This window comes from Ambystoma mexicanum, chromosome 14 (genome assembly GCF_040938575.1).
Source record: "Ambystoma mexicanum isolate Mex_15411 chromosome 14, UKY_AmexF1_1, whole genome shotgun sequence".
NCBI classification, from domain to species: domain Eukaryota; kingdom Metazoa; phylum Chordata; class Amphibia; order Caudata; family Ambystomatidae; genus Ambystoma; species Ambystoma mexicanum.
The window spans coordinates 651,018,692-651,042,996 of NC_090940.1; the positions used below are offsets into that span (position 1 = coordinate 651,018,692).

At 48.3% G+C, this 24,305-nt stretch overlaps 1 protein-coding gene across 3 annotated transcripts in view; it reads right to left on the bottom strand.

Annotated features, from left to right (window-relative positions):
* PPP1R13B (protein phosphatase 1 regulatory subunit 13B) overlaps positions 1 to 24,305 on the bottom strand; it is a 452,941-nt gene that overhangs the window by 66,307 nt on the left and 362,329 nt on the right. For all 3 annotated transcript variants that reach the window (XM_069638181.1, XM_069638182.1, XM_069638183.1), the window contains 2 exons: positions 18,681 to 19,176; positions 2,502 to 3,250 (listed from right to left, as the gene is read on the bottom strand). In XM_069638181.1, coding sequence (XP_069494282.1) covers positions 2,502 to 3,250; positions 18,681 to 19,176 — 1,245 coding nt within the window. The remainder of the gene's footprint in view (positions 1 to 2,501; positions 3,251 to 18,680; positions 19,177 to 24,305) is intronic.

The following is a 24,305-nucleotide window of genomic DNA, read 5'->3' on the forward strand; positions in this document are numbered from 1 at the left end:
TGGCCGTATATGTCCAGATGGGAGGGGCTGCTAGGGGCGGGAATGGAAAGAGAGGACTGGGAGAGGCTTTGGAAATTGACCCCAAAGGTGGCCAGGGCTGCCCAGCTTCAGGAGGCCTGGTACAAGTACCTATTCGGCTGGCATTACACCCCGGCCCGCCTTCATGCAATATTCCCAACAACACCCGGGGCATGCTGGAGGGGTTGTGGTGAAGAAGGCACTGAGGCTCATATTTGGTGGGATTGCCCGTTATTAGACCTTTCTGAAGGGATATTTCTCGGGTGCAAGACCAGGCGTTTGGGGGAGGCACGAGTTAGGACCCCCGCAAGATCCTATTGGGAAGGCGGCTAGAGTCGGGGGTGGATGGAGGGGGGGGGGCACTATATGGCAAGAGTTGTCTTCATACTAGCAGCAATGGCTCTCATTGCCCAAAGGTGGAAGAGCCCCAGGATTCCAACGGAGCAGGACTGGCTGAGGAAAAACTGTGAGATTGTATCATTGGAATGGGCTACGGTTGCGGTTAACTGCAATTTGGGGAACTTTGCTGAGGAATGGGGAGAGACCTTGGACTACTTAAAGGGGGAGTTCCGGGAGCAGTGGCGACCCCAAAGACTCAAACTGTTGGACCTCCATGTCTAATTCGCCGGAAGAGAAAGGGATGGGGGACGGGGGGGGGGGGGGGGGGACTGTGGGCATTATGCCAATATTGGAAGAGGGTGAGGGGGAGGGGCAAGTTTGTGGGTTTTGTTGTTTTTTCAAGTTATTAAAACAATAAAGAGAAGTTTAAAAACGCCTGCACTGAGCATGTGTAGCACTGCAAGCCAGCCACAAACGTGCAAATCAGCATCCACAGATATCAGACCGCCATGTTTACACGCAAAGGGTCACTTTTTCAAAACTGAATACATGAAGGTATCACACTAATGCTGCATTGATTAGGATGCAGATTGGGTGCAACCACCCCATCCACCTCTCGTCGGCTGTCAAAATGCTCGGCTTCCATCTCAATGCCACTCTCACACTGTCCCGTCACGTCAACGCCATTGCCTCTTTGACTAAATATGTGACCAAGCTCGTCAACTCTTTCTATCATCTGACAATTGCCTCAACATTGCCAGGGCCATTATTGGTTTAAAATTGGCTACTGTAATGCCCTCCTTGGAGGCACTTCAGAGCGAAACCTGAACAAGCTACAAATAATCCAGAATAACACTTTGAGAGCTGCACTGGGGCTAAACAAATAGGACCACATCACTGCAGCTAGGAGAGCAGCACACTGCCCCCCCCGGTCCGAGAATGGATCAAATTTAAAATCCTCAGCATAAGCCACAGCTGCCTAGACAACACCGCCCAGGGCTACTTGGCTGAGAGACTCTCCAAACCAGCCACGTCTAGGCCCACACTCACTGCTTATGCCAACCGCCTATATATTCCTAGGTTCAAGCATGCCAAAGCTGGAGGCTCCAACTTCCCTGTCTCCGAAGCTACGGTTTGGAACTCCCTTCCCGCTGCCTTGAGATCCGAGCCCTTCTACACCTTGTTCTGAAAGGGACTGGAACCCCACCTGTTTCCTTTAGCAGCCCTTGCCCTGCTATCTGTTTGTAGCGACCTAAGCTGTAACCAGCGCCTAGACGCCCACAGGCTAAACGACTAAACAAATGTATAAATAAAATACATACATTGATAGAAATACACTTTACAGAAACAGCAAGTCTCAAAATGTTGCAAGTAATTTTTCCATGCAGAGGAGCATCTCCACACACCCGCCCCACTGACAACAGATTTTGTCAAAATAAGGAGGGATACACATATATATCCATTTACATTTTCTATCAGAAAGCTGCTTCCTCTTGAACCTAGAGTTTGAACTGCACTTCCTGTTATGCTACCTATCACTTATATTGGCAATCAAGAAACCAGACTCACTTAAGCCTTTTCCATGCATGCAGGTTTAACAGACACCATGCTGTGCAGTTTTTAAGGCATACGTTTGGGTAAACCTTGACACTCTGTTTAAAAAAGATATGCCCCAGTCTATTACGTTTATACGTTTACATGACTGGAAAGAATCCAGCGTGCTAGTCCACTGAAAGAAATAAGAAAAGAGATGGAATTCAGGGCCAGATTGCATCACCATGAAGCGTACTTCTGGTTGGAAAGAGTCCACCAGTGGGGACAGAGTTTCTTTAGTAAATAACGCTTCGGGGTGAAATTTGGGCCTCTTCCCCCTCCATGCCCAACCCATTGTGTATGAAGGGGGATGCCCTTTCACGACGTGTTTTGAACAGGCTTGTAAAGCTCGAATGATGAAACCTTGCCCATTATACTTCCGCTGGTGTGGCAATCTTTATAATTCATTACCCCGGAACACACTTTCAAATAACGTCATAGCTTTCACATGTCTAGCAGATCAAAGACAACCCAAGAGTCAACAGCTACATCAGTTCACGTGCTACACTGCCAAATGGCCTTGAAGCCTCCGACCCAGAGCAGCTACTTACAAGAGGCGTAGGTGGAGGGACAGCAGGTGGTGGTGGCACGTGCTCTTCCACAGGAGTATCAACCTCTGGAATAGGGCTTGGCAGCTGATCTACGACGGGTGGACTAGGAGTAGGATTATTGTTACTGTCTTCGTTTTTTTCAGACTCCTGGTCGATAGTTTCAGTGTTGATCAATTCCTCAACTTTATAAGGAAGGAACTGGTTGTCATTAGCATCTGATGGTGGCACAGGCTCCTGGGGGAGGAGAGAGGCAGGTTGCACAGAAACCACCTCCTCGAGGTTGGTGTTGGCATTTCCATTGTCCACATCTGCCAAAATTCCCATGAAGTCCTCTGGGTTGCCACCTTGGCAATATGGCGGTGCCTCTATCCCACCAGCAAGTGTGTTGAAACGCTGATATAATAATTTCTGTATGTTGGGACCACTGGGGCCCTCAGGTTCTGTGATTGAACTGCGTTTCTTCAAAGGCCTCGGAGCATTTGCCAGCTTTCGCCGAAGGGCCTCCAGATCCGCATCACTTTGATAACGCATGGGTGAATGAACAATGGGGGTGAGTTTGGTAGGGCTGAGAGGGCGCGGAATGTTTTCCACATTACTGTTTTCACCAGACGAAGGAGTGGTTTCTGTATCTGTATCTTTTTCAGAGCCGTCACTCGGAAGATGTGGCGATTGCAACGGCAACGATCCGTGCATGAAAGGTAATGGAGATGAAGTGGCTGAGCCCGGCTGTAAGACAGGTTTTCCATACACTAGGCAATAGAGAAAAGATGGACCAGGTTAATTTTTTAATCACATTTTAACTATTTGCATTCAGGTCTCTTTCATTCATGCACAATCCCCGGCAGTATCGAATCACAAAAGCTGCACATGTGTGAAAGCGGTGTGAACCACCACGTGATGCACAGCTGTAAAATACATGCAACACCAATGGAAGCAGGTTTCTATGCCCCACAGGGCATAGTGCATGGTGCATCACTGCAGAACCTTTTTCTTGTTGACACCATTGGATTTAGATCTTGGCAGAGTTAAACAGAAACATACTGTTACCTCTGGTTATGTTATGAAAGCAGCAGGACACAGAACACGACACCGGAAAGGGAACGGGATAGGCAATCTCGGAAGAAGCAGAATCCCGCACTGGCTGCTCTGGGCGCTAGGCCATTCAAGAGGCAGGCTGTCTGGCCTCTGGAACAGTGGTATCATGATTCCAAGGTAATGTCTGAGGCAAGTTATGTTGTATGTTGCTTAAAGAAACACGAAACACAAACCATAAATTATAAGTCTACGTCGGATTTGGCAGAGGCCCAAAGTACATTTTATATAGCTCCAGAGATCAAGATTAAGATTCAATAAGAAGGAGCTAAATGCAGCTCTTGGTTATCCAGCATTAACCAGTGACCAGGAGCTACCACTGTGAACCAGGAACTAGAACAACAAGTTACTTTCTTACCTGGTAACGTTCCTTCGATGGGATGGTCCGACGATGTATTCCATATCTATGACAGGTAATGTCCACAGCTGTGCTGCTTCGGAAAATCTTTGGCGTCTGCGTCGATGACGTCGATGCGCCGTCCATGAGGACCTCCTACGATGGCCGACATCACCCGATGTGATAAGTAGGACGCACGACGCCCATAGCCTCAGTTATAGTTTTTTCTCAGAACGTGTGCCACCAGTTTTCTGCCAGTCAGACACACAAGGCCTTGCGGAACGCAAGCTGCAATCGCAAAAGAAATTCTGCAGCGGGGAATGCAGGGAGGGAGCGATATGGAATACGTCGTCGGACCATCCCATCGAAAGAACGTTACCAGGTAAGAAAGTAACTTGTTCTTCGAGGGGATTGGGTCCTCCGACGTATTCCATTTCTATGACAGACTCCCAAAGCAGTACCAAGCAAGGAGGTGGGAAAGAATTTAGAATACAAATTTAGCATGCCCAATCAAATTGCGGAATAGAGAACTGCCTTGCCAAAGGCCAGATCTTGCCCTCTGATGGAATCGAGGGAATAGTGACGTACAAAAGTATGTACTGAAGCCCAGGTGGCTGCATCACAGATGTGACGAATAGGAACTCCCCTTTGCAGGGCAGTAGATGCAGCCACTCCTCTGGTAGAATGGGCCCGCAAGCCAGCCGGAGGGTCCTTACCCGCCAAGCGGTAACACTCGGAGATAGCTAAAATAATCCAACGAGACAAAGTCTGTTTCGTCACAGCTTGTCCCAAACGCTTTCCAGCATAACCAATGAAAAGTTGATCGTCCACTCTGACCCGGGACATGCGCAAGATATAAAAGCTCAACGCTCTCCTAGGATCAAGCCTATGGAGCCTCTCCTCTTCCTTACCAGGATGTGGAGGAGGATAGAACGCCGGAAGAACAACCTTCTGGCTCAAATGAAATTCCGAAACCACCTTCGGAAGAAAAGAAGGACGAACTCCAAGGACAACCCTGTCCTTGTGAAACACAGTGAAGGGTGGCTTAACTGAAAGTGCCTGTAACTCACTCACTCTGCGAGCGGAAGTAACCGCAACTAAAAACACAGTTTTCAGAGTTAACAACCTCAAAGGGCAAGAATGTAAAGGCTCAAACGGAGCACCCATAAGAAACTTAAGAACAAGGTTCAAATCCCAACCTGGCACCAAAAAAGGTGACAGAGGGAACACATTAGTGAGCCCTTTCAAAAACTGCGAAATTAAAGGAATCTTAAAATAGGAACACTCTTCAGACGAGCGCTTAAATATGGACAGCGCCGCCAGGTAACCTTTAATGGTCCCCACTTGCAAGTCCCTGCGGGCCAAAGAAAGCAAAAAAGACAAAACCATGGGAATGTCGCATTCAAAAGGATCCACATTCTGAACTCTGCACCAGTCGCAGAAGATTCTCCAACGGCAACGGTACAGAGACTTAGTTGCCGGCCGCCTGGCCGAGAGCAACACCTCCTTCACGTCTTCAGGGAGGTCCCAATCCTTATACCTCAACCTTTCAGAAGCCAAGCGTGAAGATTGAGGGATCTGACCTCTGGATGGAGAACCTGACCCCCCTCCCGTGAGAGCAGATCGTCTCGGTAGGGAAGACGACGTGGAGGGCAGATGGACAAGTCTAGAAGGTCCGGGTACCACGTCCTCCGGGCCCACGCCGGATCAATGAGGATCATCCGGGAACCGAACCTCCGTAACCTCTGCAACACTTGCGGGATGACAGGGACTGGAGGAAACGCGTACAGCAGTGGGAATGACCACTCCTCCACGAACGCGTCTCCTAAGGCTCCTTTTGGAGGAAATTCCCGCGAGCAAAACCTTTCGCACTTCCGGTTGACACTGGAGGCGAAGAGATCCACTTGAGAGGTCCCCCAAAGGGCGAAGAGCTCCAGGAGAATCTCCTGAGCCAGCTCCCACTCGTGAGAGATCGTGCTCCCCCTGCTCAGAGCGTCCGCAGTCTCGTCGTTTTCTCCGGCCAGATGAACTGCCGAGATCGACACTTCCTGCTGGATGGCCCAGAACTCGAGCTGCATCGCCTCCGTGCACAGCGGAAGTGACCCTGCCCCCCCCCCCTTTTTGTTGAGGTAGTGCATGGCCACTGTGTTGTCCGTCAGAATCAGGACACTCTTCCGACGCACAGTCGGCAGAAAAGCCTTCAGGGCTAGCCTGACGGCCCTCAGCTCCAACAGATTGATATGGAGTCTGGACTCCGACAGAGACCAACGACCGCTGTCAGCTCGTTGGCATGAGCTCCCCATCCCGTGAGGGATGCGTCCGTCACGATCGTCACCTCTGGCCAGGGCAGCCAAAATGGGGCACCCTTCATCAGATTGCCCTCGACGGCCCACCACAGAAGGTCCCGGGCTACCGAGGGCGGCACCTGAACAGGGTCCGACAGCCTGCCGGAGGACAGACCACTGGAGCTTGAGCGCCCACTGCAAAGATCTCATCCGCAGACGAGCCTCTGGCACCAGAAGAATGCAGGATGCCATGAGGCCGAGCAGTCTCAAGAACTCAGACGCTGGGAGAGTCTGGGCAAACTGAAACTTGTGCACCATCTGCTGAATGTGAAGAGCCCTCACCTGAGGAGGAAAACACTGCCCCAGGGACGTGTCGAGCACTGCTCCGATGTACTGGAGCCGCTGCGTTGGTGTCAAATGGGACTTCTTTAAATTGAGGGAGAAGCCCAGCCTGTGAAGGGAGCGGCAGGTGACGGACAGATGATCCAGGACTTGCTCGGGAGAGCTCCCCCTGATCAACCAATCGTCCAGGTAGGGGTAGACGTGAATCCCCCTTTCCTGAGATGCGCTGCCACCACCACCATGAGCTTGGTGAAAACCCTCGGGGCGGAGGTCAATCCGAACGGCAGGACCCGAAACTGAAAGTGCGAGTCGCCAACCACGAACCTCAGGTACTTCTTGTGCTTGGGATGGATCGGCTCATGGAAGTAAGCATCCTTGAGGTCGAGAGACACCAACCAGTCATGAAGTTGAAGGGCCTGGAGGACTTGAGAAAGAGTCACCATCTTGAACTTGTCCTTCCTGAGGAGTTTGTTCAAACCGCGCAAGTCCATGATGGGTCTCAATCCCCCGTCTTTCTTTGAAATCAAAAAATAAGGGGAATACCATCTCTTGTTCCTCTCCGCTACAGGCACCAGTTCTATGGCGCCTTTCTCCAGCAGGGCTTGAATTTCCTGCGCAAGGAGCGGATCCAGACTCTTCAAAGAGAGGTTCCCTGGCGGATTGTCGTGAGGCCTCTGCCGAAAAGGAATACAGTAGCCGTGGGTTATGATCTCCAGAACCCACACATCCGAAGTAATGGCTTGCCACTCTACAAGATGCTGCGCCAGCCTTCCCCCAACCGGCGAACCATGGGACCTGGCCTCATGACTGAGTGGTAGCGGCTGCGGTGTTGCCTGAGGGCAAAAAGGCAACTGCCCGAGCGGCCTTGGCACCTCGAGTACCTCTGTTTCCACCTCTGGCACTCTTACGATGGCCTCTTTGACTGCTAGCTCCTCTCGCTTTACTGAAGGACGAGTAATAGCGAAAGGAACCTCCCCTCCATTGCTGTCCCCTAGGATGAAAAGGCGGAGGTTGGCGAACTGCAGCGCCCAACGACTTCGCTGCAGCTTTGGAGGTCTGCAACCTCTCAAGGCTCTCGTCAGCCTTGCTGCCTAAAAGGTGTTCACCGTCAAAGGGCATGTTGAGGAGACGGGACTGCATATCAGGAGCGAACCCAGACTTCCTCAACCACGCAAACCTGCGCATTACGGTACTTGCCGCCATGGACCGGCTGACACAATCTGCCAAGTCCACACCCGACTGAACGGCCTCACACATGGCATCCTTGCCATCCTGAACCATAAACCATAGCAAGGAAACCATCCCGTTCGTCCCCTCTGGGAATATGATCAGCCGCTAATGCAACACAGTTCCACAGAAAGTGTGTGAAACGAGACAATGCACATAAGGAGTTGGCCGCCTGAAGCGCCATAACCCCAGAAGAAAACACTTTCTTCGCCCAGCCGTCAAAATGTTGGTCGTCCCTATCCGGAGGGATGGTAGGATACGACGCCTGCTTTGCCGGGCCCGTAGCCGCCTGCACCACCAAACTCTCCGGGGTGAGGTGCCTAGACAAGTAGCAGGGGTCGCTACTGGCTGGACGGTATTTTCGCGACAAAGACTTGCCCACTGCCGGGAGACTCTCCGAAGCAGTCCAAGCCGCCGCCACCCTTCTCTGCAAAGCCATATGAAAAGGCAAAACCGGGTCAGTGGGTGGACCGAGATCAAGGATGTCCGTGAGATCATCCTGAACGAACTCCCCTGCGGGAGCTGACCATCCCAAGTACTCGGTAACCCGAGACATAAGGCGCCGATATGACGAATCGGCATGAGTGCCAGGCTCCGGCCGAAAAAACTCCACCTCCGGAGAGGTGTCCAGACCACTGGCATCATGCAGCGACTGCCTCAGGTCATCAAACTGGCTATGGCCCGAGATAAGGTCATCTGGAACCGTAACCGGAACCAGGCCGCCATCAGAGCCTTCATCACCCTCTGAAATGTACTCCAGGCGGGGAGAGGAAGACCTCTGCGGACCAAAGCAGTGCCGGACCTTAGCCATAGCCTTTCTAGGGGCAAACCCCGTGCCACGGGGCCCCTCCGACACCACCGCCTAGAAAGGCGTCGAGGGCGCCGAGCGAGTCGGCGTCGACCGAAAAGGCGTCGAGGGCGCCGACCGAAAAGGCGTCGACGTCGAGCGAATCAGCGTCGACGTCAGCTGCAACGCCTCCAACATCTGCGGGGTCGACACAGTCCTCGAAGCCGGAGCTCCGAGCGTGTCTCTCGACAACCTGGGCGCCGACGGCGTCGACGACCCCCTCGAAGACGGAAGCTCGAGAGCAATCGTCGATGACCTCAGCGCCACAGGCGTCGACGTCTTCTTCGAAGATGGCACAGGATCACGCGGTCTCGAGCGCGTCGAGGACCGGGAGCTGGAACGGGCATGGCGAGAACGGCTACCCTTGTCCGAGCGGGACCTCTCCCGCGAGCCGTGCCGACCACCCGAGCCCGAAGGCGTACGGGTGGTGTCTCTCGACCGGTGCCGACCGACCCCACTCAGAGGTGCAGATGGACCGGTGCCCTGCGATTCCAGAATCGCTTGCATCTGCTTCCCGAAGGAAGCCCATTCCTCCAGTGTCGCTTGCATGGAGGGATAAGCGACCCGCCGACGGGCGGAGTCCTCGGAAGAGGAGGGGAAGGCGACCTATGCTGGCGCTTCCTGGAATGCCTAGAAGAGGCGGAGGAGTGGCGAGACCGACTCCTGGAAGGAGACCCACCGGACTTCCGACGACGATGCAGAGAGTCACCCCTCGAGTCATCGGTCGAAAGCCCTGCAGACCTCGACTTCCGGGGCTTAGACACCCGACCTACCGACAGTTTCTTCTTGCGTTCTCGCAAGGCCTTCGCAGTGAGTGACTGGCAGTCGACACAGTTGTTCGTATCGTGGGCCTCCCCGAGGCACCAGAGGCAGGCGTCGTGCGAGTCCGGGACCGACATCTTGGACCCACAGTCCCCGCAGTTCTTGAAGCCCGGACGCGGGGTCGAAGATGAGAAAGACATCGCCACAAAATGGTCTTCACACCAACCGAACAGGTTTAACGAACCGAGAAAGAAAACAGCAACTCCAACGTTCGCGGAAAAAACGGAACTGAGGCTATGGGCGTTGTGCGTCCTACTTATCACATCAGGTGACGTCGGCCGTTGGAGGAGGTCCTCGGGGACGGCGCATCGACGTCATCGACGCAGGCGCCAAAGATTTTCCGAAGCAGCACAGCTGTGGACATTACCTGTCATAGATATGGAATACGTCGGAGGACCCAATCCCCTTGAACATAGAGTTCTGCAAATCTGACTTCCACATAAGATGTAAACCTATCACTTTGTCCATTAGTTATGACCTGTTATACTTAAATGTTTTATAGATGTGCCTAAATGTTTATTTATAGATTGCCCCAAATGCACAGATTTAAATTCACACAGGTGCGTTTGCTCGGCATCAGTTGGCCTGGGCAGCAAAATGTAGCTCATGGTAGCTGTTGGTGTCAAGCTAACCGGGCACTTCTAGGCTATAAGAAGAAGCTAAATAGCTCGCAGCGCCTCTCAATTTCAAACCCTGTAGCTTGAATATTTTTTTTCAAAGCAATGTGCTCAAACTCCAGTTCGATCACGGACTAGCTAGAACGAAGCCAAAAATGGTCTTGGGGAAAATATATCTGTTATTTTAAATAAAGTTCATACTGCACATACTGGAAGGCGGTGACCTAGGCCGTGCTGCTTGTTGGACTATTCTCTAAATATCTGTGCACATGCAGAGGAGGGCTGTAGATGTCTTGGCAGGGTACGCTTGAGGCATATGGGCTCATCTTGCACCGGAGGGATTCCGAGGTTGGGCCATGAATGCATTTGTAAATAGGGGAAGGCTTCAGGTGCTTTGATAGGAGGATCTGCTTGGGATATATTGGCTAATCCTGCCTTAGGGGAACTTCCAGGTCGCGTCATGAATGCATTTGAGAATAGGGGAAGGCCTTAGGCGCTTTGATAAGAGGATCTGCTTGGGGTATATTAGCTAATCCTGGCTCAGGGTGACTTCCAGGTTGAGTCAGGAATGCATTTGTGAAGGCTTTAGGTGCTTTGATCGAAGGATCTGCTTGGGGTATATTGGCTAATCCTAACTCTGGGTGACGTCCAGGTCGAGTCAGGAATGCATTTGTGAATAGGGTAAGGCCTCAGGTGCTTTGATCGGAGGATCTGCTTGGAGTGTAATGGCTAATCCTGACTTGGTGAGGCTTCCAGGTCGAGTCATGAATGCAGTTATGAATAGCAGAGGGCTGAGGGATTCTGAGGTTGGGCTATGAATACATTTATGAATGGGGGAAGGCTTTAGGTGCTTTGATAAGAGGATCTGCTTGGGGTACATTGGCTAATCTGATTTAGGAGAACTTCCAGGTCGAGTCAGGAATGCATTTGTGAACAGGGGAAGGCTTCAGGTGCTTTGATCGGAGGATCTGCTTGGGGCATATTGGCTAATCCTGCTTTAGGGGAACTTCCAGGTCGCGTCATGAATGCATTTGTGAATAGGGGAAGGCTTCAGGTGCTTTGATAAGAGGGGTATATTGGCTAATCCTAACTCGGGTGACTTCCAGGTCGAGTCAGGAATGCATTTGTGAATAGGAGAAGGCTTCAGGTGCTTTGATAAGAGGGGTATATTGGCTAATCCTAACTCGGGGTGACTTCCAGGTCGAGTCAGGAATGCATTTGTGAATAGGGGAAGGCTTCAGGTGCTTTGATCGGAGGATCTGCTTGGGGTGTATTGGCTAATCCTGACTTGGGGGGCTTCCAGGTCGAGTCATGAATGCAGTTATGAATAGCAGAGGGCTGAGGGATTCTGAGGTCGGGCTATGAATACATTTATGAATGGGGGGGCTTTATGGTGTGACGAGGATCTGCTTAGGGCATATGGGCTAATCTTGCCGTGGAGGCATTCCAAGGTTGGGCGATGGATTAATTTATAAACAAAACAGTATTTTAAGGTCACACGTGATTTAAGCTTGAGCCAACAGAGCTTCCTCTGGCTGTTTACACCCATTAGCAGAGTGTCACATATTATGCGCAGTGCCCCCACTGTTAACTTCATATTTTTGGGTTCAGGTCACACAAAATATTTGAGAAACACTTGTTTAGGGTGTCATGTCAGACACAGGGTGTACCAACAGAGCTGAAACCAGCACTTCCTGCAAGCCCTCGCTGTGTGAACGGCAAGGCTAATAAACCGCACCTTATAGCCATACGTCCAGACCACCTGTTCAGCCATCCTGTTATCAAAGACTGGTTTCTAGTTTTGGCTTGATCTCCAAAAGTCGTTTCAGTATCACACCCCAATCGTTACTGCTCTCCTTCTATAGACTCTTGGAAATACAACCTTCACCCTCTACCTTAATTTCTTCTTGAAGTTTTGAAGCACCTGTACAAATCAGTAATGATTAAGGTTCATTTTCACATAGAAATGTTATGTTAAAGGATATTTACACCGCGCACTTTCACCACCTTAATTATGTTATGGGTTCTTATATAGCGCACGGTCGCCCGAAGGCATCATGGCACTTAAGGAGAGAAAGAGCAGACGCCTAGGCAATTCAAAATAAATGAGTTTTAACCCTCTTTCTGAACTCAAGATAGTTAGAGGTTTTTTGATGGCCAATGCAAGACCATTCCATTCCTCAGTGGTCCCCTGGCACTCTGGCGTATCTGAAAAGCATGAGTGTAAGGTAAGTTGATCGGGACAAAAGCACAAGAGAGCTATGATGTGCTGTTGGCAGCTTTAGTTCGGTTTGCGCCCTTGAACTCCATGGCCCCCTTGGTCTTTTGCCTTCAATTCTAATGCCGTCTGTCTGTGGTTCAACTTCAAACGATCCTATCTCTCTCATTAGTTTCCGGTAGGGCCCTCTATGGGAACGGGTGCACCTGGGTCTCCCTCCCATTTGGAGGTCTCTCCACTTCCTTGCACTTCGCCGTGGTCTGGCCTAGTCCCCTGTTTTGCCATGTGTGTATTAATTCCGGAGTGTGGGTGTTGCTCATTAGTTTTAGTCCGGTTCTGAGTTGAAGAGTCAGGATTTTAGTGTTTTTCTGAATTTTAGATGGTCGTTCATGTTTTGTATTTCTCTCAGGAGGGAGTTCAAAATGTTAGCGGCTAGGCAAGAGAGTGATTATCCACAGGTTTTTTACTTTCCAGGCGGATGTCGTTGCTGGATCCGAGTGACCTGGTCGGCTGGTAAATGGTGTTTTTCTTTTGTAAGAATTCTGCTCCTTGGCTGTGGATTGCTCTGTGTTTTATGCACATTGTTTTGAATACAATTTGTTTTTTGACTGGAAGCCAATGTAGCCTATTTAGCGCTGGAGTGTGGTGGTCCCTTCGTGAGAATTTGAGGAGAAGTTTGGCCGCTGCGTTCTGTATACGTTGCAGTTTCTTCAGTAGATAATCCGGCATTCTGAGGTATAGGCTGTTTGTTTAGTGTATCCTGGACATAAGGGAGATGATGGCCAGTGTTTTGTGCGTGAAGGAGAGGAATGGAAGGATCCTTTTGATTGTGTGCAGGTGGAAAAACATTTGTAGATTATCGCATTAACTTGTGGTTCTAGGGTTTTCTCATTGTCCATTAGGATTCCAAGTTTTTTGACAATTTTGGATGGCGTGGGCACTGTTCCTAGTTATGTGGGCCATGGAATGTATTGTTGCTTCCTTGATTTTTGGATATAATCATGATTTCCGTCTTGCCCGGGTTGACTTTGAGGCTGTTTGTGTTCATCCTCTTGTAAAGTTCTTTGGGACAGTCTATTAGCCTTGTGGCCTTGTGTTTTCATTTACAATGTTGAATAGTTCTTTCTGGGGGTTGGTGGCTTGTGTGATTCGGTTGTCGTAGTATTTCTTTTTGGCTTTAAGAATTTCCTTTTTGTATGCTCAGATTTGTTTTTGACTGTTTCTTCTTTTTGCCTGGCCGTAGTTTTTCCTCCATTCTAGTTCAAGTTTCCAGTTTGTTTTTTCATTGTATTGAGGTGGGTTGTAAACCATTTTGCCACTGCTTTCTTTTGTGATGGAATTAAGGGGTTTTCCGGGGAGATGCAGTCTATTGTTTCAGCGATCCATTCTTGGATTAGGTCTGCTTTTTCGTCTAGGTCAGTTCCCATCGAGAATTGCGGTTGATGGTTTTGAGGATTCCAGTTCTTTAAAGTTACTGCTTTTAATGGTATTCCAGTTTCTTTTCCAGTTCGCAGAAACAATTTTGGGGCTGTTTAGGTGCTTTAGCTGGTAGTTGGATTACAATCTGTATTATTAGGTAGTCGCTCCATAGTATTTGTATTGGTGTTGCAGATGAGATCAGTTTTTTGCTGGCAAAGATTGAGTCGAGAGTGTGCCCTGCTGTGTGTGTTGCTCCTTCAACCATCTGGCATAGTTTCATTGTCTCGAGCTGCTTGATTAGTGATTTTTGTGATTTTGCGTTCTCTTCTTCAAACCATATGTTGAAGTCGCTGAGGACTATCGGGTGATAGTGTTTGATGGCCAGGTTCGTGATGGCTTCTATGAAGGTGTCTACGAAGGTTGCGTCGTAGGTTGGTGGTCTATAGAGGAGTATTAATGAGATATTTCTTTTGAGTTCACTGTTAGTTGATGGACGAGGGATTTGCAGTTTCTGATGTTCAGCGTGTCATCTGTTTTTATTTTCAGGTGTTCTTTGTGGGCTATTGCAAGTCCTCCTCTTTTTCTTTTTACATGTTTGCATTTGAAGTTGTCTGGCAGACAGCTGTGTGGTGGGACTTTGTAGATGACATCTAACCAGGTTTCTGTGACAAATACAATGTCTAGTCCACCGTTGTAAAGTAGATCGTAGATCTATATAGCATGTTTGGACATTGATCTTGCTTTGATTAGATTGCAGTGTATTTTTTAACAGTGCTTTGTTTTGTTCTTGGTTTCGTTTTATGGCAATCTTGTTCGGAGTTTCCTCGTTACTTTCAGGATGCGAGGTGTGTTCAGTAGGGTGTTTCGTCACTGAGTAGATCAGCAACGTTTCGTATTGGGTTCCTGACTTCTTCTGGTTCCTCTTCTGTATCTTGTTGCCATTGCCTTTGGTGCCCTAGAGTTTGGTGATATATAGAGTGAGGTTGTCGTTTTCCCTCTTGTTCCTTCCGGATGTTTCTGGTATTTTCATGTGCGATCCTGGTATCTTGCGGCAGTGTCTAGCATTGTTGGTGGTGGTAAATTGTTCTGGTGGGTAGTCTGTCGCGAGGTATGGCATTAGGTATAAAGATTTTTGCCTTCTTTTAGAGTTTGTTCTATTTTCGGTCATGCTTTAGGGTGTGTGTTCCATTGCTGTGTCCGTTTGCTGGTGTGGTTCCATTTGATTTATTTTTGCTCCTAGTTTTCTCTTGCATCATCCCGTTCTTTGTTCTGGCATATTGTGGTCCTTTGGAGTCTTCTAGTTTAATGAGTTTGCGTTACTGTGTTTGGGTCGCAGGGGCTCTTGCCCACCGGGAACACTTTCCTGAGTTGTGTCGTAGTTGTCCTTCGGCTTCTTAGTGGTTTTTAGTGGTTATGGACTTGGGGGCATGGTCCCGGGGAGGGGGGGGGGGGGTTATTACGGTCTGATCGCTAGCAGACTAGGTAGGGTAGGGGTTTGAAGGCAGAGGTGGATGGTGCCTCCTGGGTGCGCGCCTTAGGTGTCCTTATCCCTTGGGCTGTCTGTGTGAAGTCTACGTTACTTGGTTTATTAGCACGCTGTCAAATTGTGGCTGCCTTTGTCCTTCCCACTAACTATCCCTAGCTACCCCTAGATTCTGAGTATTGTGGGGGAGGTTGAGAGGGGAGCACCTAAGATTGCGGCCCCTTACTATGCAGAGACTTAGTTTTGCCGTTTCACTCATAACACAGCTATACCGCTAGAGTGCAGCTCGAGCTGGACCCAGCAAAGACAGTGGAGAACCTAGAGCTGGGAGCACGGTGCTGGGTGGAGAGACAAAGGGCCTTACATCAGAGCCTTAAGGAGGCCTTGTTCTTCCTCTCATGATAGGCATCCCTGCTCGGGGATATGCAATACCCTAATTTCCTAATAAACCTTTTTATCTTCGGACAGGGAGGCCACCAGGTACAGGGCACTTTCTCTAAAGCTAGTCTGACTTTGGTCAACCTTCTATGTGGATCATTCTAACAAGGTAGTAGTATTGAGGCTATTATTGAATGCATGCCACCCTTCCACTGGAGGAAAGCTAGTCTCACATTTTAATGGAATCGTACAAAAACGTCGCCCTCATTTGTGCGCCCCTGCAGTTACTGCAACTTTGGGGGCGCACAAAATGAGGGTGACATTTACTGCGCCCAAGCACAGCAGGGGTTGCGGGGGATGTCCCCCGCTCTGCCTGGGTGCTGTAATGGGAGTCGGGGGTATCCCCTGCTTACCATTTTGGTAAGCGGGGACACGAAAAAAAAAATAAAGAAAAGGACCCTGCGGCGTCCGCTCTAACCCATGTTAGTGGGAGGAGCGGACGCCGCAGGGATAGCACGGTGCAGGCGGCACACACAGAAGTGTGCCGCCGTAAAGGGTAAATTGGGGGTAGGGTGTGTGAATGGAAAAGCAGGCCGGGGAAGCAGGCACAGTGATCTATATGATCACTGCGCCGCGCCATAACTGCCGTTGGCATTTCGGCTGTCGCAGTTATGGGCGGCGCAGTGATCACATAGATCCATTTTAATGAGTCCAGGGTAGGACTGAGCACACAAATCGAGGTACCAGCACTAACAAAGTCCCTTCTTTCTCAGGGCAAGAAACAATAGCTACCATCAGACATTCAGATATCAAAGTTGTCATTGACATTCACGGGCAGCCTTTGCCTGTCACAATATAATGGCTTCACTTTTCAAGACAAGGTTTTTGATGTGACAGCTGCTACACTGGAGAAGGAACAAAGGACTCGAACCCCCAAAATTGAGTGAAACAATTTTATGTTATCATCATATAATCCACACTTCTTTGTGCAGTAAACCTCAAACCTGGTGTTCCCTAGGCAGTGGTGTAGGATGAACTAATTAATGTGTCGGGGTGTTTAAGGAGGTCCATAAGTCTGACACTCTTCGTGTTGAGATCCCTAGCCTCCTGGCAAGAAGGTGTCTTTAGACAGTCACTAGGACTGGAGGTCAAACTAGAAACCCGTGAGCGGATACGAAGGTATAGCAAGCCAAACTAAAGTGGAGATGCTTAGGAAAACAGTGGTATGATGAAGGAGTAACTTAAAATCAATGAAATGCTCAAGTCCTGTCCCCACTGTATTTCACACGTCTGGCACATCTACACTCAGGGAAGAGTACGTTGATACAGTCACAGACTCAGGGAAAAGTGCTGAGCACACTTGACTCTGGTCGAAGATCCCAGCGTTGTAGTCTCGGGATCCGTGTGTTGCACTTATAAGGGGGCAAGACCTTCTAGCGTTCCTGCTTTTGCCCTAGGGGACCTTGTAGATGCTTAACCAAGGCAAGCCCTTCTAATTTTCCCCTACCTGCCTGAGGGATTCTTCTCAGCAGAGTTTCCCATCCCCCTCTTCCCAACCTGGGTTCTTGTCAGGGTGCAGTAATTATAACCCTGCATGCCCGCCTCACTCTCCCAGGAAAGAGCAGCCCTACTTGACTATTAAGTGTCATATCCTGGTAGTGTATACTATGGACTGCCCTTTTAAGTGATGATGGTCTAGTAATGAGGGAGGGCCGATAAAGTCTGGGAGATGCTCCGTTACATCTATCTCCTCCAGATGTTGCATCATGTCTTGCCAGGGCTCCCCGTGATCCCCAGTGATCCCCAGTCCCCCCCGCCCTTTCATGTATAGGTGACCCTATCACACAGGACCAACAACTTTCTTCCCTCCTGTTAGCTACATGTGAGACTTTATAAAGCCATGGGGATATTTATGTCCCTTGATGAAATCTCTGGCACGCACACCCCGAGATCTTAAACCAGAACAGCCTTTTCAAAATGCCGGCTACTGTAGCTCGACGTAAAGCTCTCAAAGCTAAATAAAGGTGACAACAAATGCCAGGCCTTGTGGCAAGCCTAACACAACAATACCATGGCACCCAAACTCAGATCTCTCCCCTGGCTACCAATTGCCTTCAATATCTGGTTTGAGATTGCTTCCATCAAACAATCGGGCCTGCTTGTGCGGCCAAATATAGGCTTGGAATCAAGAGGACTCAGACCCCCTATCCTGGCCAAACCCTGTCATCTGGAAGTGGCCCCCCACAGAGGGGATGCTAACAACATTCATCATCTTGTGGGCTATAATGCGGACCTCCCTCTGCCCTTTTTAGCCTCTCTGTCCAATTCTATACAGAGCTGAGTTGCATGAGAACCAACGTATTTCTGGCCAGCCAGGTCTGGGCACCAGCTATATTTCTTCTGCAAAAGCTAAAACTCAATCTTGTGTTTTTCTGAGTCAAACTAATGGGCTCTGGGTTTTGCTTTAAGCTTCCCAGATAGAAAACACAGTGCTTGAAAACCATTTGGAGCAATCTGTGACAAAGAAAAGAAACTCCCTGCCCGCAAAGAAGAAGAGAGGTCACTGCAGCCTGCTCGATCCAAGTGAGGAAAAACACAGTTTTAAATTACGATCTCAGCCACAGGAACTGTCAGGAAGGTAGCAAACAGAGTTATGCAGATAGACACATTCTCTCACTTGCACAAAGCGTCCACAGATATGTTTGACTGGCAACAATTAGCCTTGGGATTTGAATAGTGCCAAGCTCTATGAATCCAAGTAATTTAGGACACTGTAATAGTTCAGATATTTCAGATTTTGTCACCAATTTCATGAAACAGCTCAAAGGCTCAGCTACGAAAATTGACTTGTTTAGGACACAAGAGTCCACTGCCTTGCAGGACACTGAAATATACCCACCCCTGGGGGCGTCCTTACGTACAGCAGTCTGTTGCTTCGCAGATAGGTGACACGCCTTGTCGACGTCCCCTTTTCGACTACGAAAAACAAAATGCAATACTCCGCAGTGACCACTGGATGTCGGACCTATGCACAGCATGTGATTCTAAGCAGATTAACAAACATCAGAAACAGACATACATACATATATCTATAGAGACATACATACAGTACCTGCTTTGACAGATTTATTCAGCGTGTTGTACACAGCTTGCTGGTAGTTCTTTGGCGGTGTGGACTGCTGAAGGTACATGGAATATATGGAGCTGGAATTCACAGTCTGAGGGCCCTTGCGAGGAGACTGTGGCCTGGAGGACTCTTTCTCAGCTAGAAAGGGTCTGATGGCCACAGTGATGGGAATGTCCGGTCGGGTGTCTCCGCTTGGGAAGAAGGGGGAAGCAGGAGAATGGTACGTCGGGCTCGGAGGGACAGAGATTCGCTGCTGTATTTGCTGAGATGTGCCAGGTTGATGCGTGCTGGTGGAAGGCGGTATTGGAAGAGGTCTTTGCCGATTCTGCAGTGTGGACCCCGGCCTTGGTAGGCTGCCGTCCTTCCTCCTTTCGAGTGAATTTGTAGAACCTACTCCTAGTGGAACAGGGCTTGGATAGGTTCCATAGTTGTGTGCCAACTGCTTACTTATGGGAGGCGATATTTTCCCCATTTCGGACCCCTAAACGAGGACATAAAGAAATCAAGGTAAGGCTTTGCAATCACACATTTCTAGGCCTACACATCTTCATCGAGAAACAATAGGTTTGAAGCTGGCAAAAAAGAAAAGTTTCCAGTTTAGACTTATAAAGGATGGCAGTGAATGAACAGATAAACAGAGACCTGCAGAAGGGCTTGAAAGAGTTCTAGAGCTGCTTTTATTTATATGCACCAGCCTCATTATCTACGGGGTGCAATAGGCAAGCAACAGGGTAGGAAAGAAAACTTAGAACCAGACAGCAGTCATGTGAACATAAAAGACAAACTAAAGCACCAAAGGGCATACACATGTAGGAGGAGGGGGGACAATATGCTGCATAACTGTGCCACTACCTGAAAGAATTAAGTAAAATACACATTAGTAGTTCACAACAGACAAATACACAAACAATATGGCTTCTATCAAGTCCTGTGCAGCTTCAGGTTTTATGTGCGAAAAGGCTCAAAAGACTGCTTACATGCCAAGGTCTCCCCACCACCAGGTTCAAATGGTGGTTATCCATTAAACTGAAAAGTACTGCGTGTAAATGTCATGCTTCACCGCCGCAATCCAGGGCTTGCAACATGGTCTCTATGGAGACGCTGGCGACGCTTCCCATACCATCATGTTGAGTCCTGTTGCATCCGCACGCTATGTGACGTCATGAAGTCACCCGTCCGGCAGGCGTTTGCAGCCTACTTGCAATATTCGTCCTCCATTGCAGGACGATGCGTTATCTTCTTTGCCTCCTTGCTTGTTGATTTCTGCTGCCTTCCCGGCGCTCTCCACTCTTCTGCTCTTTCCTGCTTGCTGGCCGGCCTCAGCCTTCCGTCCTCTCCTGCTTACCTCAGTTCTCTGCATTTCAGACTACCAACCTGGAGCCCTTTCCCTTCTGTCTGGAGCCTGCTTCATTGGGTTTTCACACCCCTCTGATTGAGAATGGATCAGAAGACTCTACTTAGGTTACCGTTGGCAGGTTCTTTCACTGAGAAGGGTCTTCCCACCCTTTACTTGGCTCTGCGTCCCCTAGGCAGGGCCAAGAACCAGTTCCCACTCCTGGGTCGCGGTGGCGGCCCAGGGGACTGGAAGCCGTGCTTGACAATAGACACTGTTACCAAGCTTAAAAGTTACGGTGTGATCTTGACGTTTTACCCAAGAAGTGCCTCAAAGACATTTAAATAGCAAATCTATTTGAAAAGACTCTTGAGAATGTTCACAAGTTGATATGAGGAAAATATGTTACAGGAGTAATCAAGTGAAATAAAGAACGTGAACACAGAGAATTGACTTTGCATCAGGAGTTCTGCATAGTTCACGTAATGAAGAAATGGGGAAGGTTATGCAATGAGACAATCTGAAAGGTGTTTAAATGATACAGTTTATGCATATCTTATTCATCGGCCGGTTTTACGGTAATGGAAGGCTGCCTTACTTTTTTTCCGGCATTGCTGCGCCCACTCCTCATCCACTGCACCAGGCCAAATGTTAAATCGTGCCAGCGATCACCTAACCAAGGCGACTTAGTGGGGATTTTAGGGAAAAAAGAGCCACCGACTGTTTGTGAGAGCATCAGGTTGTGGATACGCAGCCATGGAAGTGTGATGATCTTAAAACCCCCATCAAAGTCTAGGTTCTCCATCAAAGGCCTGCCTGACATTCTCCCATTTGGCTCTTCGCTAGAAAGCTCTACTGCCCTCATGCTAACCCAGTTGCACTCCCTAGTGCCAGCTGGGTGTTTCTGGGAACGTGCCACTGTTATGACTGATTTTCTAAACTCTGGACTGGTGGATAGATGTATAGAAGGCCAGCCTATATTGTGACAGGGACAACTCTGGGAGCTGTAGCCAAACCAGTTCAAGGTAACAGTGACGAGTGGTCTAGGCTAAGTCTCAAGAGGTGGTGAGCTTGTAAGGGGTCCACAATGAGCGCACACACAGCAAAGCAGTCAAGGAACACAATTCCGGCCAGCAAACACACATAGCCCTCTAGTAATCCACCAAAAGCCTCTGCTTTCCCAGGCACAGGAAGTGCCTGTAAGGATTTTCCTGGCCTCACAGGCCAGGAAGAAAGCTAAATTACAAGATGGCTGAAGTTGGTAGCCAAACGTGGTAAACGCAGTCAGGCTAAAACAAAATGCACCAAAAGATTGTAAAAAGTAACTGTTGCCACCAGCTTATCCATTTAACACACCTAGAGTAACCAACAACCCTCTGAGCTAGTCTAGGGCAAAACAGAAAGTGTAGCCCATTATACTGCATTGTAAGATATGCATTGTACAATGATAAAAAGTGACCACAAGTGATAACAAGTGACTAAAAGTAGTAACAAAGTAACTAGAGACAGCTTGAAGGACATGTCAGTTTCCCCAGAACAGATGAGCAAAAGACTGTGTAGCGAAGCTGAAGGCTTCACTGCAAAAAGAACAGGTCAGATTAAAAAATAAAAGCATAATGTTTGGGGGTCCATAGAAATGGAATGAAAGGTGCAGTAAAGAGGACTCTTTCCTAAGAGCCACCACCATTCCTTCTCTTCAGTAGTTCTCCAGGATGCAGACGGCTCATTCATGAAACTCCGTGCCTTGTTTTTGCATTAGGCCAGGGGAACCCCGTCCTCTAATGGCAGCCCAGCTAAGGAAGAATATTACAGGAGGCCGCCCCCAGGAAGGAGAATGCTGCTCAGCATTCTGGGCACTTTGCACAACCCAAGGCATTAGATCATCCACCTAAGGAGAATCGCCCTGAAGCCAGCCCACTTCCACCAGGGAGGAGAATCGCCATGAAGCCAGCCCACTTCCACCAGGGAGGAGAATCGCCCTGAAGCCAGCCCACTCCCACCAGGGAAGCCAGTCATCAGAACAGCAACTGCTTAAAGTATTAGTAAGCTGGCCAACCTTCCTGTGGCCTCTGAAGTGTTATTTTTTTAGCATTCCCAGTGCACACTCCTGCTGGCCAGGTAGTCATGGCATATTTTGGTGTCAGGGTTACAGCGCATCTGCTTTAGTTGATTTTTAGGACTATTACTTGCTCTGTAAAATGTATTCATTTACCTCCTAAAATAGAGGTGAATATGTTGCAAGCAAAAAGGATGTAGCATAAATTTCAGGCATGTGAACCTTTCCTAAGCAAAGAACAAACAGCATGTTAAGGCCCCCAGCTCTAGACGTCCTACTCACCTCCATCCATTTCTGTATTTCCTACTGGTACAATATGTGGCTGCTATATATGAAACAGACACCTTTCCAAGGGGTGAAATGTGATAGTATGTAAAAAAAAAAAGAAAATCACATATTACATTCCAATTGACTTTGTGAGGTAGGGTCTAACATAACACTTTAATTTCCAGAGGGTTCCTCTGGGTTGCCCCATCAGGTCAGGTGGAAGCACCTTTGCACTTAATCTGAACGAATTGCTGTTTCAGCACACACCTTGACCGGCTCAGAGAGGAGACCTGTGTGATGCCATTAGCATGTCTCCCGTTACCGCTCTGGTTGTGCCATGCTTTCTAATACGTTTGCTACTGAGGGCCGTTTAAACCTCACCATTGAGACTCAATAAAATGTGTCTTTCCATTACAAAAAATACATGACATGCAAAGTAGAGCCACATCCTGAGCTACAGTGATCTCCTCATGATAATCTGTCCTCAGTGGTGATTAAAGATTAGGAAAATAGCATCAGAAGATTCCACATTTAATGTACAGTCTACGCGGTTGGGATTTGTCCGTTTCAAGTAGATCGACGAAGCAAGTCCACCTTCTAATTTCAGGATATGATAAACCACATACGAAACGCCCAGGTCATGAAACAAGCACGATATATAAAATGTAAATGTTGAGCATCTTTTGTGATCTGCATCTTTCACCAGCTTTGGTCGTGCAGACTTCATCAATACTCCCAAGAGCATGAAGGAATGGGGACGGAATCCAGGAGTAAAAGGGATCTAGGTGCTGTCTCCTGCACCCAGATTCCTGAATCAAATTCCTCACAGAGCCAACCTCCCATTGACTAGGGATCACCAGGTCTCCATGACCAGCACATTCTTAAGGCTGTTAAGTGAGATTATGCCAAATTGTAATCTAGTTCCTTCCATCTTCGCATACTTTCGACGCCATGGCTTTCATATGATTCACCAAATTCAATGCCACCTTAAAAAATGTGTCTGTTCCTGATGCTTTGGAGCGACACCTTTTAATATCAAACAATAGCATGAAAGGCAGCAATAGTATTGAACTGAGTTATTACATTTCATGTGATATACAATGAGTAAAACATAGGTTTACAACTCCCTCAAGTTATAGAGGTTTCAGAAACGATGCCAGGTGCTCATTTACTACATAAATAGATTATTTTCAGTCCATTAAAATACGTTTCCTTTTGCTTCCTCCATTGTCCACGTAAGAGATAGAAAATTAGTATTTCACCAGATTGTGGCAGTGTTTCTTTTGTGGCAGTGTATTGCAAAATTCAATAGAGTGGCAATAAATAATCCAAGTGCAATCGCCATTCAGGAATCCAGTCTGAACACATGGAATTATTTGCATTTAATTCACCTGCTCTTGAAGATGCTACAAAAAAATGCCTCTTAAAGTTTTTTAGAAAAAGCATCTTGACGAGTGGTCATATGATTGGTTTAAGTGATCTGTCTACTTCCTGTGGGAAAAATTGGGATCAAAATGCCTCCTTTCCAGGAATACGGAATCATGTGAGCTGCGATTTCTTGTTTTACATAATGGTATTAAAATGCTTTTTTCCAGGAATCGTGGGTAAGCGGTCCATTTCTTGTTTTCAATGTTGGATAGCAATGCTTCTGACGTTTAACAGTCAAATGCAGAGAGGGCATTTAGGAATTTTTATAAGACCTTGATAACAACACCATTGATGGCTGAAAATGTAAAATGAAGGACTGGTTATATCCATATTTAATAGTCACGTTTCCGGTCTAGTGATGGCCTCAGGTCTGCGTCCTTCAGACTAAAGCATTGAAGCAATTTTAGTAGATTTGCTCCCCAAAAGCAGCGAGGGAAGAATTGTTGCATTTATCAGTTAAGACTTTATTTTCTCAACCCTATTACAGCCCTATACTTTTTATGGACAGATTTGATGAGAAATGTAA